This window comes from Lepisosteus platostomus, chromosome 2 (assembly GCF_059453375.1).
Source record: "Lepisosteus platostomus isolate fLepPlt1 chromosome 2, fLepPlt1.hap1, whole genome shotgun sequence".
Lineage (NCBI taxonomy): Eukaryota > Metazoa > Chordata > Actinopteri > Semionotiformes > Lepisosteidae > Lepisosteus > Lepisosteus platostomus.
In genome coordinates, this window is record NC_142612.1 from 70,627,466 (window position 1) to 70,642,178 (window position 14,713).

At 37.8% G+C, this 14,713-nt stretch overlaps 1 protein-coding gene across 2 annotated transcripts in view; it reads left to right on the forward strand.

The window, feature by feature from the left end:
• ryk (receptor like tyrosine kinase) overlaps window positions 1-11,959 on the forward strand; it is a 69,324-nt gene extending 57,365 nt beyond the window's left edge. For both annotated transcript variants that reach the window (XM_088616630.1, XM_088616631.1), the window contains 5 exons: window positions 883-1,015; window positions 2,334-2,443; window positions 3,172-3,331; window positions 6,794-6,930; window positions 8,341-11,959. In XM_088616630.1, the coding sequence (XP_088472756.1) occupies window positions 883-1,015; window positions 2,334-2,443; window positions 3,172-3,331; window positions 6,794-6,930; window positions 8,341-8,452 (652 nt within the window). In that variant the 3' untranslated portion in view covers window positions 8,453-11,959. The remainder of the gene's footprint in view (window positions 1-882; window positions 1,016-2,333; window positions 2,444-3,171; window positions 3,332-6,793; window positions 6,931-8,340) is intronic.
• Window positions 11,960-14,713: the final 2,754 nt, after the last annotated feature.

Consider the following 14,713-nt stretch of genomic DNA (forward strand, 5'->3'; position numbering starts at 1 on the left):
TTGGTGGTGGTGGAGGGGAGTCCCCATTACCTGTAAAGCGCTTTGAGTGGAGTGTCCAGAAAAGTGCTATATAAGTGTAAGCAATTATTATTAATTATTATTATTATTACCCTAGTTAGGCTAGTTTAATAACAGTTTTAAAGTTCTTACTCTGTCTTGTTTAAATGTTTAAAATTAAATTGCTAATCAAATAAGAAACCTAAAAGCTCCACTGAGTTGGAAATCTTAAGTCCTGGTTTACAGGTATTCTAAGCAAACATAGTCCCAGTGCTGCAAATTATAGTTCTTGGTTTCATGTTCATTTTTGCACACACCTGCTTAATGGTGTCAGCGGTGCCCTTAATGAATACAGAGGACGTCTTGTAAATGCTATGAATTACAAGAGTTGTATTTTCCTCCCTTTTGTTATGGAATGAGTAGTATTAAAATGTTCTGTGACTGGTCAGACTGATGCAATACACACTGCACCCATTCTGCACCAATGTTTTCCACTTCCTTTGGTGTTGGGCAACATCCACAGTGCATGCTATGCCTATGGTAGACGGTTTACTTGACGTAATTTCTTACGGCACTTTTTTTCCTTTCCTTTTTGTGTCATAGTTCACCATCACTGTTATTAAGCACGGGTGGTTGTCACCCTCCTTCTAATGTATTTGACTGCTTGAGTGAATAATAGGAGTTGCACACATCCGCAGAAAATGAATCTTTCCAGGAACTCTCCTCTGATTCCCATTTTAACAGCTAATGCAGGGGAAAAAAAAGAGTTTCTAAATGCTTTCAGAGCGAAGATATGTTGACGAGGCCGTTGAGGGGCTGGATGTGGCTTCGGGCGAGTTAACCAGTTAACCAGAGTCCCAACACTGTTGTGTTTGTTTCCTTCAGGAACTTGTTGCCCATCAGCCAGGTGTGCACAGAGGAGGGGGAGAAGCCCATGGTGCTGCTGCCCTATATGAACTGGGGGAACCTCAAGCTCTTCCTGCGGCAGTGCAAACTGGCCGAGGCCAACAACCCACAGGTAGAAGATGGCGCCGAGCTCCAGAGAGCTGTGCGGGAGCCCGAAGGAAGAGGCGCTCTGAACCTGCTACTCATTCCTACTCGTTCGTTTTTTGATTCCCAGTATCCCTTTGAAGTTTAACTGGAATTGATCGTGCTTTCAATCAAAGTTAAGGATTGTGGTTTGAGTCTGCCTTTGTAACTTAACCGAATTCCATATCGGGTCCGATTTTGTTATAAGCGATAAGATTTTGAATAGAATCTTCTGGCATTGAAAGTAAGGTATCCCCGTGCTTCAGTGCTCCATTTCTTTTGTTAAGTACTTCACATATCGGTCACAGCTCACAAAAGAGCTTTAACGTTTGAATTAGTTCTCTTGCTTGTGCTGCACCGTGCCCTGGGATGAAAATCAGAACGATAGCGTTAAGAAGATACCTGCGATTGTCCGCTATTTCCCAGCCTTGATACATTTCATGTATTCAGCATGCTTATCCCCGTGTTTATTCATTGATCCTACATAGTCTCACCAGCTCGTTGAAAACATGCCTTTTAAAGGTGGCCATCACAGTGGCTATGAACACTGCCATCTCTCCACTCCTGGGTTGTATTCTGGCCAGTAGGCTCCTGCTTGTGTGGGCTTTGCTCGTTCATCACGTATTCACATGTTTGTACAGGGTTTTCTGTGTTTCTCCCTCATGCTGGGTGGGTTGATCAGCTACTTTAAATTGTCCATTACATAAGGAAGGAGGGGTCCCACACTATTATTCTGCTCTGTCAAAACTCTGCTCGCTCCGATGTGTTTCTGCCCAGTCTTGCTTATGGTTGCTTATTATTTTTGCAGTATTACTCTTTCTACCTGGTTAAAATTGGCCCTGACTTCCTGAACAGTGAAGTGGTTTTACAGTAAATTTCAATGATGTTCTAAAGAGCACTTGCATATGGTTAGGTTAGGTTTTGTTCGAAAACTTCTGTATCTCAGATTACTCTGTGCTGTAACGTACATATAGCTAGGCCATCTTTCAAAACAAATTTCTGTGTGCTAGTGCCCACTTCTTGCATATTGAATATATAGCATAATAATTAACCTGATAGATCTCAGTTCTATACTTGGATTGTCCTGCAGGACAGTTGACAGTTTGTCATCTGTTATCATGCAAGCTTAAATTATTTTCATATAATGATAAACAACACATTTGAGCATAAGGTAATTGATTTAGGTATGGATATCTTATGATCATTATTCAGTTAAACACTTTTTGCTTGTCTTTTTGTAGTTAGATTGTTGGTTTCATTCCTTCCTCTGTAAAACAATTGCCATATTCTCTGACTTTACCATGCAGGCAATTTCCCAGCAAGACCTGGTGCATATGGCCATTCAGATTGCTTGTGGGATGAGCTATCTTGCAAGACGAGAAGTGATTCATAAAGACCTAGCAGCCAGGAACTGTGTGTAAGTGCAGTGTACTATAAGCACCGGATTCAAAATTCAAGGTTTAGACAATAAAGAAGAAGCCTTATTAAACTGTATGTTGTTGTTTGTTGTATTTTAAATACAAATTTGAACTTTTCCATGACTTTTAACTTGTGCAGTACATCATAGATCAAATTAGACTGTTTAGTGACTCTCGTAGGGTTATGATCCTTCCAATAATCATAGTTGTTTCTGTGTCTCATTGCTTGACAAAACCGTACTAATAATGTGATGAAAGATGTTACTTTGTTTTAGACATGGGGTTTCAGGGCTTAGTCTGGAAGAGTTTTTGGTTTTAAAAAAGTTTTTAAAAATTAGGTCCGTTTTTTACTATTAAAACCACCCGCAAAAGGAATTGATGTTTAGCAGCCTATGGGTTGTTGTATAGTGATTATTTTACATCCTGTTTTCATTAAAGTGTTAACGGGTACCGGCTCACGTTTGGTACTATGCAGACCAAAAGAGGGCTAATTCAATACTATTAATACACACCTGTGACAAGTGCCAAGTGAGGATAATACTCTGTTACTTTATACTGTGTTAATGTGCTGTCAGTCCATTGCAGGTTATTTAGATTTTTCATCTTCAATGTGTTCAACCGTGTCAGGAGCACACGTCATGCCTGTCCCGAGGGGTGTGTGTGACTCTGCAGGCTCCTGTTGGGTGTTTTAGTGTTGAATCATGAAGCTTGTTTCTGCTTCCTGCAGCATCGATGATGGAATGCAGGTGAAGATCACTGACAACGCCTTGTCCAGGGACCTCTTCCCTATGGACTACCACTGCCTAGGGGACAATGAGAACCGGCCAGTCCGCTGGATGGCTCTGGAGAGCCTGGTTAACAATGACTTCTCCAGTGCTAGTGACGTGGTAAGGAGGTTCTCTGTGCTTTTGATGCCGTGTTAAAGAGCTTCAGATCTTGCCTTGACATTTCAGGTGTTGAAAAATGCATTAGCGCCTTCATCACGTGAAAAATGCAAGTGATTTTATCTTGCTGTCACATGTAATTGTATTTTTGAAAATGTAACGGGCAGTTATCCAAAATAGTAATAATTAAAAGAATCTAGTAGCTGTGTTTCACTGCAATGAATTGTTGGGACATGCTTGCTGTCACTGGTATGAGCCTGTCCTTTCTGCGTTTCACCCAGTTTTTGTCTGGTGACATTGACAGCTAATCAATATATGTCTTTCCATTCTGTACAGTTAGGCGTCCACTCACTGTAGCTGCTAATTCAAGCTTTAGGGTCAGTGAACATCCCTGAACAGGCTTTTGTATTTTGGGTTCAGCCAAAGAGGCAAACATGCTGTATTTTCCTATTGTTTTCAGCTGGTGGGTCTTCCTTCTCTTGCTGTTAAAACTCAGGTGTGCCTCTTTTGCTAATATTAAACCTGCATTTAACCTTACACACTTCGCACATGGAATATTGATCAGACTGCATCTTTAAAAAAAAGAAAGTCCTGAGTCCTGCAGACTGAGCACAGCTGGCTCGGTTACCGCAGCAGAATGGATTGATTTGGTTCACTTAGCACCAAAAGAAATATGCTACAATAACAGAGTTAGGTTAAAAAACAGCAATATTGAATCCCATTGTGACAAAAGTTGCCTACTAAAAAACATCCGTTTTCAGTTGTTTTCATTTGTATCTCATAATTGTCCTTTTGTTTGTTATTTTTGCTAATATGAAAAATCACTGATTGGTTAGTTTTCTACTTGAGACAAGACTGCCGAGTGTCTGCCTGTTGCAGCCCGAAACCGCGTTTGAACCCAAGATCCTGTTGCTGCCCTCGGTTTCAGAGGCATGCAGGTGCACATTCCCAGGAAAGAGTTCTGTATCACGTTTAAATGTCATGGTTTAATTTTTCCCTACTGCTGAAAGTTGACATATCTTAAAAGCCGTGCCACGTATTGACTAAAACAATGAGGGGAATTGTATGGTGGACGTGATGTGAAATCTTGTGGTAACACTTTGTTCTTTTTGTGGCCGTCACCGAAGGGGAAGGAACGGTATTGCAGGAAATCAGGCAATGGCTTTGAAGGGGTTTTTTTTTTTGCTTTGTCCATTGCGCTGTGTGAAACAGCCAGAGGGAGCAGCGCTTTCTGTTTTACGTCACTGAGACAGTGAGGATGACTTTCGCAACGCATGACAGTGTCGATATATTATTTTCGATTTATCGGGAGCAGAGATTACCGATTAGTCTTCTGTCTTCTGAAACAGTCGTGGTGGCAAGCAAATGTTGGTTTTTTTTAGCTTCACACACGACTGTGAGATCCATAGTAAAAAGTGGATTCATTTTACAGACAAATGAAGAAAGCGAACATGCTCAAAAAACATTGCCAGACAACAACTGGAATTTTTTATTTTCTGTATGTTTGAATAACATCAGAATATATGTTTCTCCAGGCTACGGAATGTTCTGCTTATCTTTTCTTTGCTTTCAGACAGTGGAAAGAGGAAGGAAGTCTGACAGAATATTTGCTACCCAATTCATAGACTGTTGATTGCTTTAAACTTCAACACTGAAAACCAAAAATTATGTTGAAATTTAATTCCTCGGCTTTCTAAAAAACACGAATTGTGAACTGTTCCGTGCACCATGATGTGCTTAAAATCTAGACATGAAGCACATTTTGACTAAAATTGTTTTTACATGATAAAGATCATATCCCAATTTTTGATTAAAAGTGTTTATGGCTAATATTGATGAAGGTTTTTAACATAAGTGCTGGGCGAATTTTACTTGATGTACTATTATTGAGCTAAAATGTAATAATCTGACTAAAACAGGTTATTTAAGGACAAAATGTTCAGATAAGCAAAGGGAATAAAAGTGATCATTTGTGCTTTCTTGGCATACGGCCTTAGTTGAAGTGGAACAGAGTAACACAGGCACAATAATCAAACTCTTATCAGCAAAAAGGTCCTTAATTCAGTAAAGATGTTGCCACCAGCCATGCTGAAAAAATAACCCAGTGACTTTATAAATTTCCTTGCTTTGTTTGCTTGTGAATATTCTGTTCCCAGAGTGTAAAGTGGCGCCAACAGGTTCTTGAAGTTGTCCCTAAAGTAACTGACAGAGTTTCCATGTGCTTAGGTTGCTGACTGGAGGAGAATAAGTGCAGTTCTTTAGAATCATGAGTAAAAATAAACTTTAACCAGATGTTGGACAAAGCAGCCTTTGTTGTGATCTTTGCAATATTGTTGCATTGTTTTTTTTTAAATTCCACACCCATGAGTAGAAATAAAAATGGAGAATGGGGTAAACTTTACATGGGAGACCTGATGGACTGGCAAATAAAGAGACGTGCTGTATTTCTAAACTCTGTATCGGACCTGGACATAGACCGTTCTCTAAACAGAATAACAATAAAAGAGTGAGAAGAGGTCTTGATTTCTGTCACTACCTGCTTGAGCTCTTAAAGTGATCCTAACACAGCTTCTGGCTTTTAAGAAGGGTCCACACCTCATAAAGAGTTTATATTTTGACCAGCTGTTGTCAAGCTGAAATATTAACTGTTCCCTAACAAAGCATTCATTTGGATCTTTTCTGAATCTCATGTTACAATATTTCTTATAACATTGCTTTAGTTTCTACTGGCAAATTTGCCTGTGATTAGATTAACTACAGAAGTTATCCTATAACTATTATGAAGATATCTAATGAGACTAATGGTTTAATATGTTTTTCATATGTATGCCCAGAAATTGCATTAGCTTTTAACACATCCTTAATACCAAAAATATAGTCATTAAGCCACTACAGCAGTTATGTTTCTGTCATGTATGGTTGGCCAATTCTGTAGTTACAAAAATGCATCTAATCCAAATGAGTCTAACAAATGAGGACTCTAGAGTTGCATTCAGACTAACTTATTCAGATATTCTTCAGTCAACCCTGTTAGTAACAAAACAGAGTAAGATGGCTCATGCAGTAACAAAAGTGTTTTGGCGAGAATTGTGTGTTGAAAATATTGATGTCAGAAAAAAGTAGCTCAGACTCCCAAGATGGACACTTAAACTTTGTTGCTATCCTAAAACTCAGCTCATTCTAGTACACTGTAATTGTGATTACAACAGTGTTGGTACAACGACAATTCCAATTTTTCAGCGCAACTAACCATAATCTATTTAGAAAAGGAAAATTTCCTAATCTACCATTTCTTTAAGCCTCCATAATATTGTGATCCAATTATCATCTAAGTAATTTAGCATTGCTCTTTTGTGCCTTTTCTCCGATTTCAAAATCCCATCCTCTTTTTCTCTAGCCTTTCGGTATTATGACTTTCCCAGTTCCCTGGGGAGAGGCATGTAATCTTGCTTTCTTGTTCTGCAGTGGGCGTTTGGCGTGTCCCTGTGGGAATTGATGACTCTGGGACAGACTCCCTATGTCGACATAGACCCTTTCGAGATGGCCGCATACCTGAAGGACGGCTACAGAATAGCACAGCCCATCAACTGCCCCGATGAACTGTGAGTATCTGCCTTTTAGGATTTTCTGTTCCTTAAATTGCTGATTTCCACAGATCTGTTGGCCTCGGTGTAAATTGGCACACAACCAGGAAAGATGGTATTTTCATGATTTCGTTGCACATCAGAATGTTAGTCAAAGCTTCCTGAGCGTCTCAGGGTTCTCTCCTGCAAATGACCAGATTTAATTTTTCCTAATTGAATTGTGTACTGTTGTTAGGGATGACTTTGCTTTGAAAAATACACTCTGCCCCGTTGGTATTGTCACTGAACTTTTGCATTTTCTTTAGTAGTATCTTGTCTAGTTTCCAAGGCTGCTGCTTCTTTTTTTTTTAGCGTTGCCAATTTGGAATAGCCAATTGTTTTGTTTTTTTTTGCACTTTGGCTCGAAGCCATGAGCACTGTGACCGCACACAGGGGAGAAGGAAGAAGCACAGGCAGATTCATACCCTCCCACCTTTGAGCCACTAGTTTTGTAACACACCATGGCCTACGCAGGCCTATAACAGAGGTTCAGCACTTAATTGGAGGAGAGGTCCACTGCGATCCTGCTAAAGGGGTTGCTGGAGCCCAGAGCCCAGGGTGACGAATCCCTCCCTAACCCTTGTAGGTGCTCAGCCAATTGAGTACCATGGCTGCTTGAGGAATCAGTCAGTCAGCTTGTTACTTGCCACCAGCTCGAATTTTAGCCTCCACTCTGAACAGTTCCATTTGCTGGTTAAGCCACTCCAGAGTCCTTCTCTTTTTAAATTCTGCTTTATCTCAAGTCCATGTAAGTTCTAGCCAGATTTAGGTTTGTGCTTTTGTTTGATGTCGTGTGTTGTGATACGTTTGCTGAACTAGGAGGTTTAAATAAAGAAGACAAGATATTTTTGGTTTGGATATTGATTCTACGAAATTTGTTATCTTGTGCAAAAAAGATTTGAAAGAAAATACAAGGAACTTGTAGTTTACAATTCTAGTGGCTACTATGTGGATTTTTAGCATTAAAGGTTATCAATGTCCTGTATTAATAAACAATTTAAACTACAGCTGCATTACATGTTGAATATGAGACAGAATGTCACCTTAAAAAACACCCTTCACATATCAGTGGGAGATCAAAAGGGAAGGAAGCAGCATTTTTCAAAGAATGCTAATACAATGCAAGTAAAATGACGATCATTGTGTAAGAATAATGTAATGTTTTGTTAGCATGAGAGGTTGCAGAAACAAATGTAGTGGGTGCAGATCTTAAAATAAATATTAAATTATGTGGCAAATATTTAATTTTTCCCTGTAATTGTGGGATGCTTATCAATTCAACATCTTATTAATGTAGCTAATTCAGTTGCTGTACTAATTAAATCTTCATGAGTGGGAAATTGGTTACTTGAGTAAGTGATACTGATGTTATATTTTTTACTGTTTCAGATTTGCAGTGATGGCCTGTTGCTGGGCCCTTGATCCTGAGGATAGGCCTAAGTTCCAGCAGCTGGTACAGTGCCTCACTGAGTTCCATGCAGCTCTTGGGGCATATGTCTGAAATCCAGCCTGTGGCTCAAGAAAGGCCTGCAAAACTGGTGATCAGCACTACACATAAGGAAGTTATCTTCCAAAAAATTGTGCCTTGTTATATATATATAAAAACTTGTGGACAGCTTTTAATGTTGTAAAATATTCTGAATTTTTGTAGTGTCAGAAATCTCCGTAAATTTCCTCTGCCTGAAATTTCATTTCAGTGAAATGTTTGGTATTTCCTTGATCTGAACAAAGCCCATGAAATACCTGCGGCTGATCGGAATCTCAACTGAGAAACTTTATCATTAAGAGGTCACGTTTATTTTCCTGTGCTGCGAAAGTATTCCTTGATTTTGATCAGGACCTTGAACAGATTTGACAACCTAAAAGTTTAATTGCACACTTAAAGGTTTGTAAGATACCAGTGCTCAGAGTACAAGAAAGCTACTGCAAATAGCATTTTTATATCATAACCTGATACATTTTGATGTCTCCTTGGATAAATGCAGATATTTTAAATTAATTTTGTTTGACGTTTATTTATATTTTAGATTTGAGGTATTTGTAAGAGTGAAAAAGAATAATGCGAAAACAAGTAAAATCGAAGTTTACTTGTTGGCTGAAATGTCTGCTCTCATGCAAGAGAACATAATGACCAGAGAGCTGAGATATGACAGATGTTTTTTCAAGGTCCTTCTCAAGTGCAGATCCGGATCAACTTTTAAAGGAGGGTTTCTTTGTCCGTCTTCCGGTGTTATCAGTTCTCAGCTGTTGAATATCCTGCTCCAAGTTGATATATTACAGTTACTTTCCCAGTTTAAAAAAAGTGTTCCTGCAAACATTTCTCAAAGCTGGTTTGTAAATAGTGTCATGGGGAAGCAAGTTAACATTGCACAATCAAAATATTCTTCAAATGTGACTTTTACAATCAGAAAGACAAAGGTTGTTTACTTAACATTTTTATGTCATTTTAAAGGGGGCATTTTGCAGAAGCATTTTTGTTTTTTTACGTTTAAGATGAACAACAGAAAAGTGAATGTGTAGCACGAATAGTGAAATAATAATGATATCTTTAACAAATGCTGCTATTTGAATATGTTGTACTATTCTCGGCAGTGTTTTTTTTTTAATGCAGAACACAGGAAAGAGCCAAGACGTGTTCAGATATTTTTAATCCGCATTTTGGTACACTTTGGTGTTTTTTCTTCTCGGAACAAGCCCTAATTAAGGAGGTGTAGACAAGCCCCCACACAGTTATGAGTTACACAGTAAGCAAATGCTATGAGCAGATTTTGTCTTCAATTTGGTTGGTCACACTGGTGACATTGACAAGGTTGTTGATTCCCATCACCACCTTGAGTGAGCTTAGCCAAGGGGCTACTACAGAAGGACTTGATGGAGAGATGCTGGCCAGGGAACTTCAGGAGTGAACATCGGGTGTCTTTTATGTGAAGGGGGGTGCAGGTAATTGATAGGACTTGGATGTTTGTCTTCCTTCTGAATGTTCGTGATAACCACCTGTTATTGATACTCATGTCATCGGGAGCACGCTTGAAAAGAGATGGCAGAATTCCGCAGATGTCAGTCATTTGATCTCTCTTAACATCAGTTGAAAGCTGGAAAAAACTGAAATGAGGTCAACGAGACTGATAAGATTATTGTTTTGTTTTTTTTCATGTTTTTTTTTCCCTGCTCTTAGTAGGTTGTTCTAATATGGAACTAAAATGGTTAGGCAGTTTTCTCCCTAAATCAGAATCTTTCAAACTGTTAAAATCTGCTTTAAGGGGGGCTTGCCAGCAACTACATATTGCCATACGAGTTTTATTTTAGTGATTTTTAACCCTTAAGGTGAAAAGTTTTAAATTCTCAACAGGAGAAGCAGACAAAAGACTTAGTAATTTATCTTAAAACTTCACTGATTTGTGTAATTTAAATGTTTGAGATTCTCTGTTTTTTTTTCTGAAATTACAAACAATAAAAGCAGAAGTGTTTTTGAGAGTTTCAGTACTGAGTTTGAGGTATTGCATCATTGTTGCAAAAGTCACTGTTTCACTGTGTATTTGATCTTCCTATTGGCTTTAATCTAGACTGTTTACAAGTAACTTATTAATTTGTGTTCTTCAAAACTAGTAGGTTAAATCACAGAATTTACTATAATGGAACATTCTTCTGTTTCTGTACACTTTGGTTTAAGCTACAGTATTTGTGAATCTATTTAAAATGTACTAGAGCAAATGAAACATTTTAAGTATAGCTGGGAAATCAGATTTAACATATGAAAAGTCAAATTTTAAGACTTTGAAGACAGATCCTAGGAACGAGTTGCCTCTTTTGAATGTCACTTGGTCAGCTACTTTTAAATTGCCTTGTGTTCACTAATCATTTGTCTTTCCAAGTCTGTGATGCATTTATTTAATGGCATCTCATTTCATAATGACCTGAATTCTGAATAAGGAAGGATTAGCTTTAGAGAAATAAAAAGTTAGAAGTTTTATTGTGCTGTATCTTAAGGAAAAAGCAAACATTGTGGGGTGTTGATGTTGCAGAATGTTAGCAAAATATTTTATTTCCTGAAGTATCCCAAGCTTTCTTCCATTTTATTTTTTCTACCTCTTTTTACCAGCAGCTACTATTATAGCAAAATGTAAGAAATGGGTCTGTGAGAAATGTGTAATTTATTTAAGTTTAAGAAATGGTAGTTGCTGTAAGAATGCTTTCAGGTTCTCAAGCCTTGCATTAGTTCAAATAAAAAGATGAGTCAAGGAGCGGTTAGGCTTTGTGTTAATACGCTTACAGTTTCTACATATGGGATTGTTCCTTTGCTTACCAAGCCTTGTAATTTTAATGCATTCTTGGTAATTTAATTACTAATAGAGAATTAACACCACTGGACTTAATCCTCAGACCTAGTACCCGAACATCTTATGCCACTTTTTCAGAATAGCAGCTTGTCATATTCTTTAAGTTGAACACCTATTAAAAATTGAACAAGCCACAGAACGTACAGGTGTATCATTGTGCAACGGTATAAAGAAATTTTATTAAATTAAGGCTGTGGGCACTGTTGCTTGAACAGTGGACATGTTATGATTATCACAAAGTTTCACAAAGGTGCCTTTAAAAAATTTAAACTAGAGGGGGTGATTTTCCAATTTGTTTATAGACTCCTGTGTTTTTAAACGCTAATGCTTAGATTCTTCAGGGCTTAAGAGTAGGGCATCCCTGTGATTCAGTATTGCAGCTGTAGAGCTGTAAATATTTGTAAATCCTAGCTTTTTCAGACACTGACCATGTGAAGTGACACCCTAGGAGTATAGTATACGAAATTCTTTTTATATATCTGCTGCTAAGCGGTACGGCATTGGTTTTGAAAGGAAAGCAAAAATTGTAAATTGGAACTTTGTATATATTTTGCAAAAGATATGCTTTGTACTTTTGTTTTTTGGGGGATGTTGCCAACTTTCATTGATCTGTGTACATTAAGGAGAAGAAAAGGACAATAAAGAAAACAGAAGTAACATTTGCGTTGCTACCGTATGGTTGACTTCAAATTATTTTTAAACAGCCATTGGTTACTGACAATGGATTTGGGTTTTCTTGCAGCACTTAATTACTTGTCTCACAGCTCTTTCTTCTCGGTTAAAGGTTTGAAAGCAAAATACTTAGCTTTGCAGTGCAAAGTAGTGTTAGTTTTTAGATATGGATGTTTTAATAAGTTGTCTGAGCTTGATAACACTGTACTTCCCCCATAAAGTTAATCTATGAAACCAAATGACAAAGCAAACTTATTTTGAATGGACCCATTTACAGGAAAGAGAAGTTTCAGACAGTTTCACATGGCAGTCTTACAGCTAGAGCTTGAGGTTTTTAGCCGGAATGGCTCAGGAGCTGTGAAACTTTTAATTTTTATGCTTGTTTTAGTTTGCATTACTGTTTCTGTGAAATTTGTGAGTGAAATATAACTTCTCTATTCCTGAAGTCTTAGTTCTATAGCAAGAAATCATTATAAATCAAGCGCAGGCCCTCTCCCTTCATTGCAGGCATTTGATTTTTATCCTATCAAAAGAAGTGTAATTCAATCCAGAAAATATATATATATATTCCTTTCCAAAGCGTTTTAGAAATGGTTTAGAAGACACCAAAGATATACCGAATTTTACATTTTGATTTCAATTCTTGTGCACTCTCTCAAGTAAAAATAGTAGTGTAAAAATTGCTGGTTTTGATTTTGGTTATTTTCTTAATGATATGAAGGTAACACGAATGATTATCGATTGAGAAATGTGTGGTTTAAAACAAGAATTTCCCAAGCAAGGAACAGAACATACCCTCAGGATCGTGCAGCTGTGGATGGTGGAATAGATGGGACAGAGGTGGACTGTCTTTGAACCACATGGAATGCGGGTCAGCTCAGTTCACGTACGTGAAATGCACAGCAGGACAAAAAGAGAATTAGCCAAATGATCTGTACAGTGAATAATCTTCTTTGATGTTTCAGAGTGATTTGAAACCATACCTCTAAATACGAAAAGCATCTATAAATCCTGCAGGCTGAAGTGTAGAAGAGAAAAGGTGAAGGACTTTCTGACAGATGGAATGCAAAGGAATGTGTTTTTGCCTGCCTTCTTGCTTGTTGAAAGTAGTTTTTTTTGCTCCTTTTGACATTTTTTTACTCTTATAACAATATGCTAGAAGGCCTCTCTTGATTACAGGTTTGTAACTGAAGTGTACATTACAAATGCAGGTTACTATGTAAAAGAGAGGGTTAAGGTGATCCGCTACACGTGTTGAAATTAAAAACATAAGGGTTTTTGTAAAATTACCGACAATTACTTGAAATCATGTTTCCATGATTGTCCCATAGAGGAACATTAAGGGTCTCGTTCAAGAAACGGTAATAAACATAATCCCCCCCCCCCCCCCCCAAAGGTCAAGAAAAACTATATAAAGTGTTCTTAAGTGTTAAAATTTAATAAAAGTAGACCAGATTTTTAGTTAATAAGGTGGTAAAGCTGGTGTTCATTTTCAGAACCAATTCTAGAATTTCCTTTCACCTCTTTTTAGTTATCGGTTTGTTTCCCTGTTGATCTGAGAATGTCATCGAGCTGTTTCGTGAAAAACAAGCTTTGACTCGTCTTCAGAAGAGCTGCTGGCATGTTAATTAATGTTTCAGGCATCATTCCACGCAGAACAAAAAAAGAGCGACAGAACAAATGTATGACAAGAAATGAAACATTAGAATTGCATTCTCTCCTTTCTTTCTGGAATATTTCTGCCTGTGCAGTGGCAGAAATCAAATAAGAGGGCAACCTTAGGGGGTAATGGGACAACTGCAGCACTCTTAAATAATGCGTTGCCTTGAGAAGAAATATTTTGTAAATTGTCTTCATCACAAGTGTACTGCCACCCAGCTGTTAAGTACTTTGGGAGAAGAAAAGAATGTGCCGTTTGAAATAGATGTTAGGTAGTGAGAGATTGATTTGGTGGGTATAATGGGAAAACTAAAACCCTCTGCCTGGAAATAGTACATGAAAGAAGACAATTTGTTTAGACTAAATAAAAAGGAATAATTGCAGTTAGTGGGAACCACTTAAAAGAATTTTTATTTTTTTGGCCTTTGTCCCTGGTGCGTTGTATAGGTGCAACAACATACAATTTTATTAGTACGATCAATACTTAGGATGTTGATCTGTTTAATAGTATGATTCTGCAGTGAGAAGGTAAGGTTTTATGCATGGACACATTAATGAAATCATAAAGCACAATTAACACAGATTGTCACTGCCAGGTACTGATTTAGATCCCACATCTTGCAGAGTGTGCAAGTGTGTTCTTTGCTCTTGTGGACTTGTTTCAATTCCACGCTTAGAACTTTGGAATAATGACGGACTCGTGAAAGCCTGCAGTCAGATAAGGCTGAGATTTTGTGATAATTGACTTTGAACACAGTATACAACTCCATAGTGTAAAGCTTCACTTTAGGAGGACTACATTCTTCCTCGGTTATCATTCTGCCAAAGGTTTTACTTGTTACCTAATCATGTGCTTAATAAGGCCATTTTAATAGATTTTACAGGTTTAAAGATGTCAGCGATATAAACACGGAGAAAATCGGATGAACTGAGAGCCTTCAACAGTCAGAAGCTGTAAATTGTGGTTCACATGATCAAAGCTCTCTTCTACAAAGGTTATTGTTAACAGACACTAGATAAGTATATAACCACTCACATAATTCTGTAGACTAAATGCAGTGCAGTAATATATACTGAAAGGCATTAAAAACTCA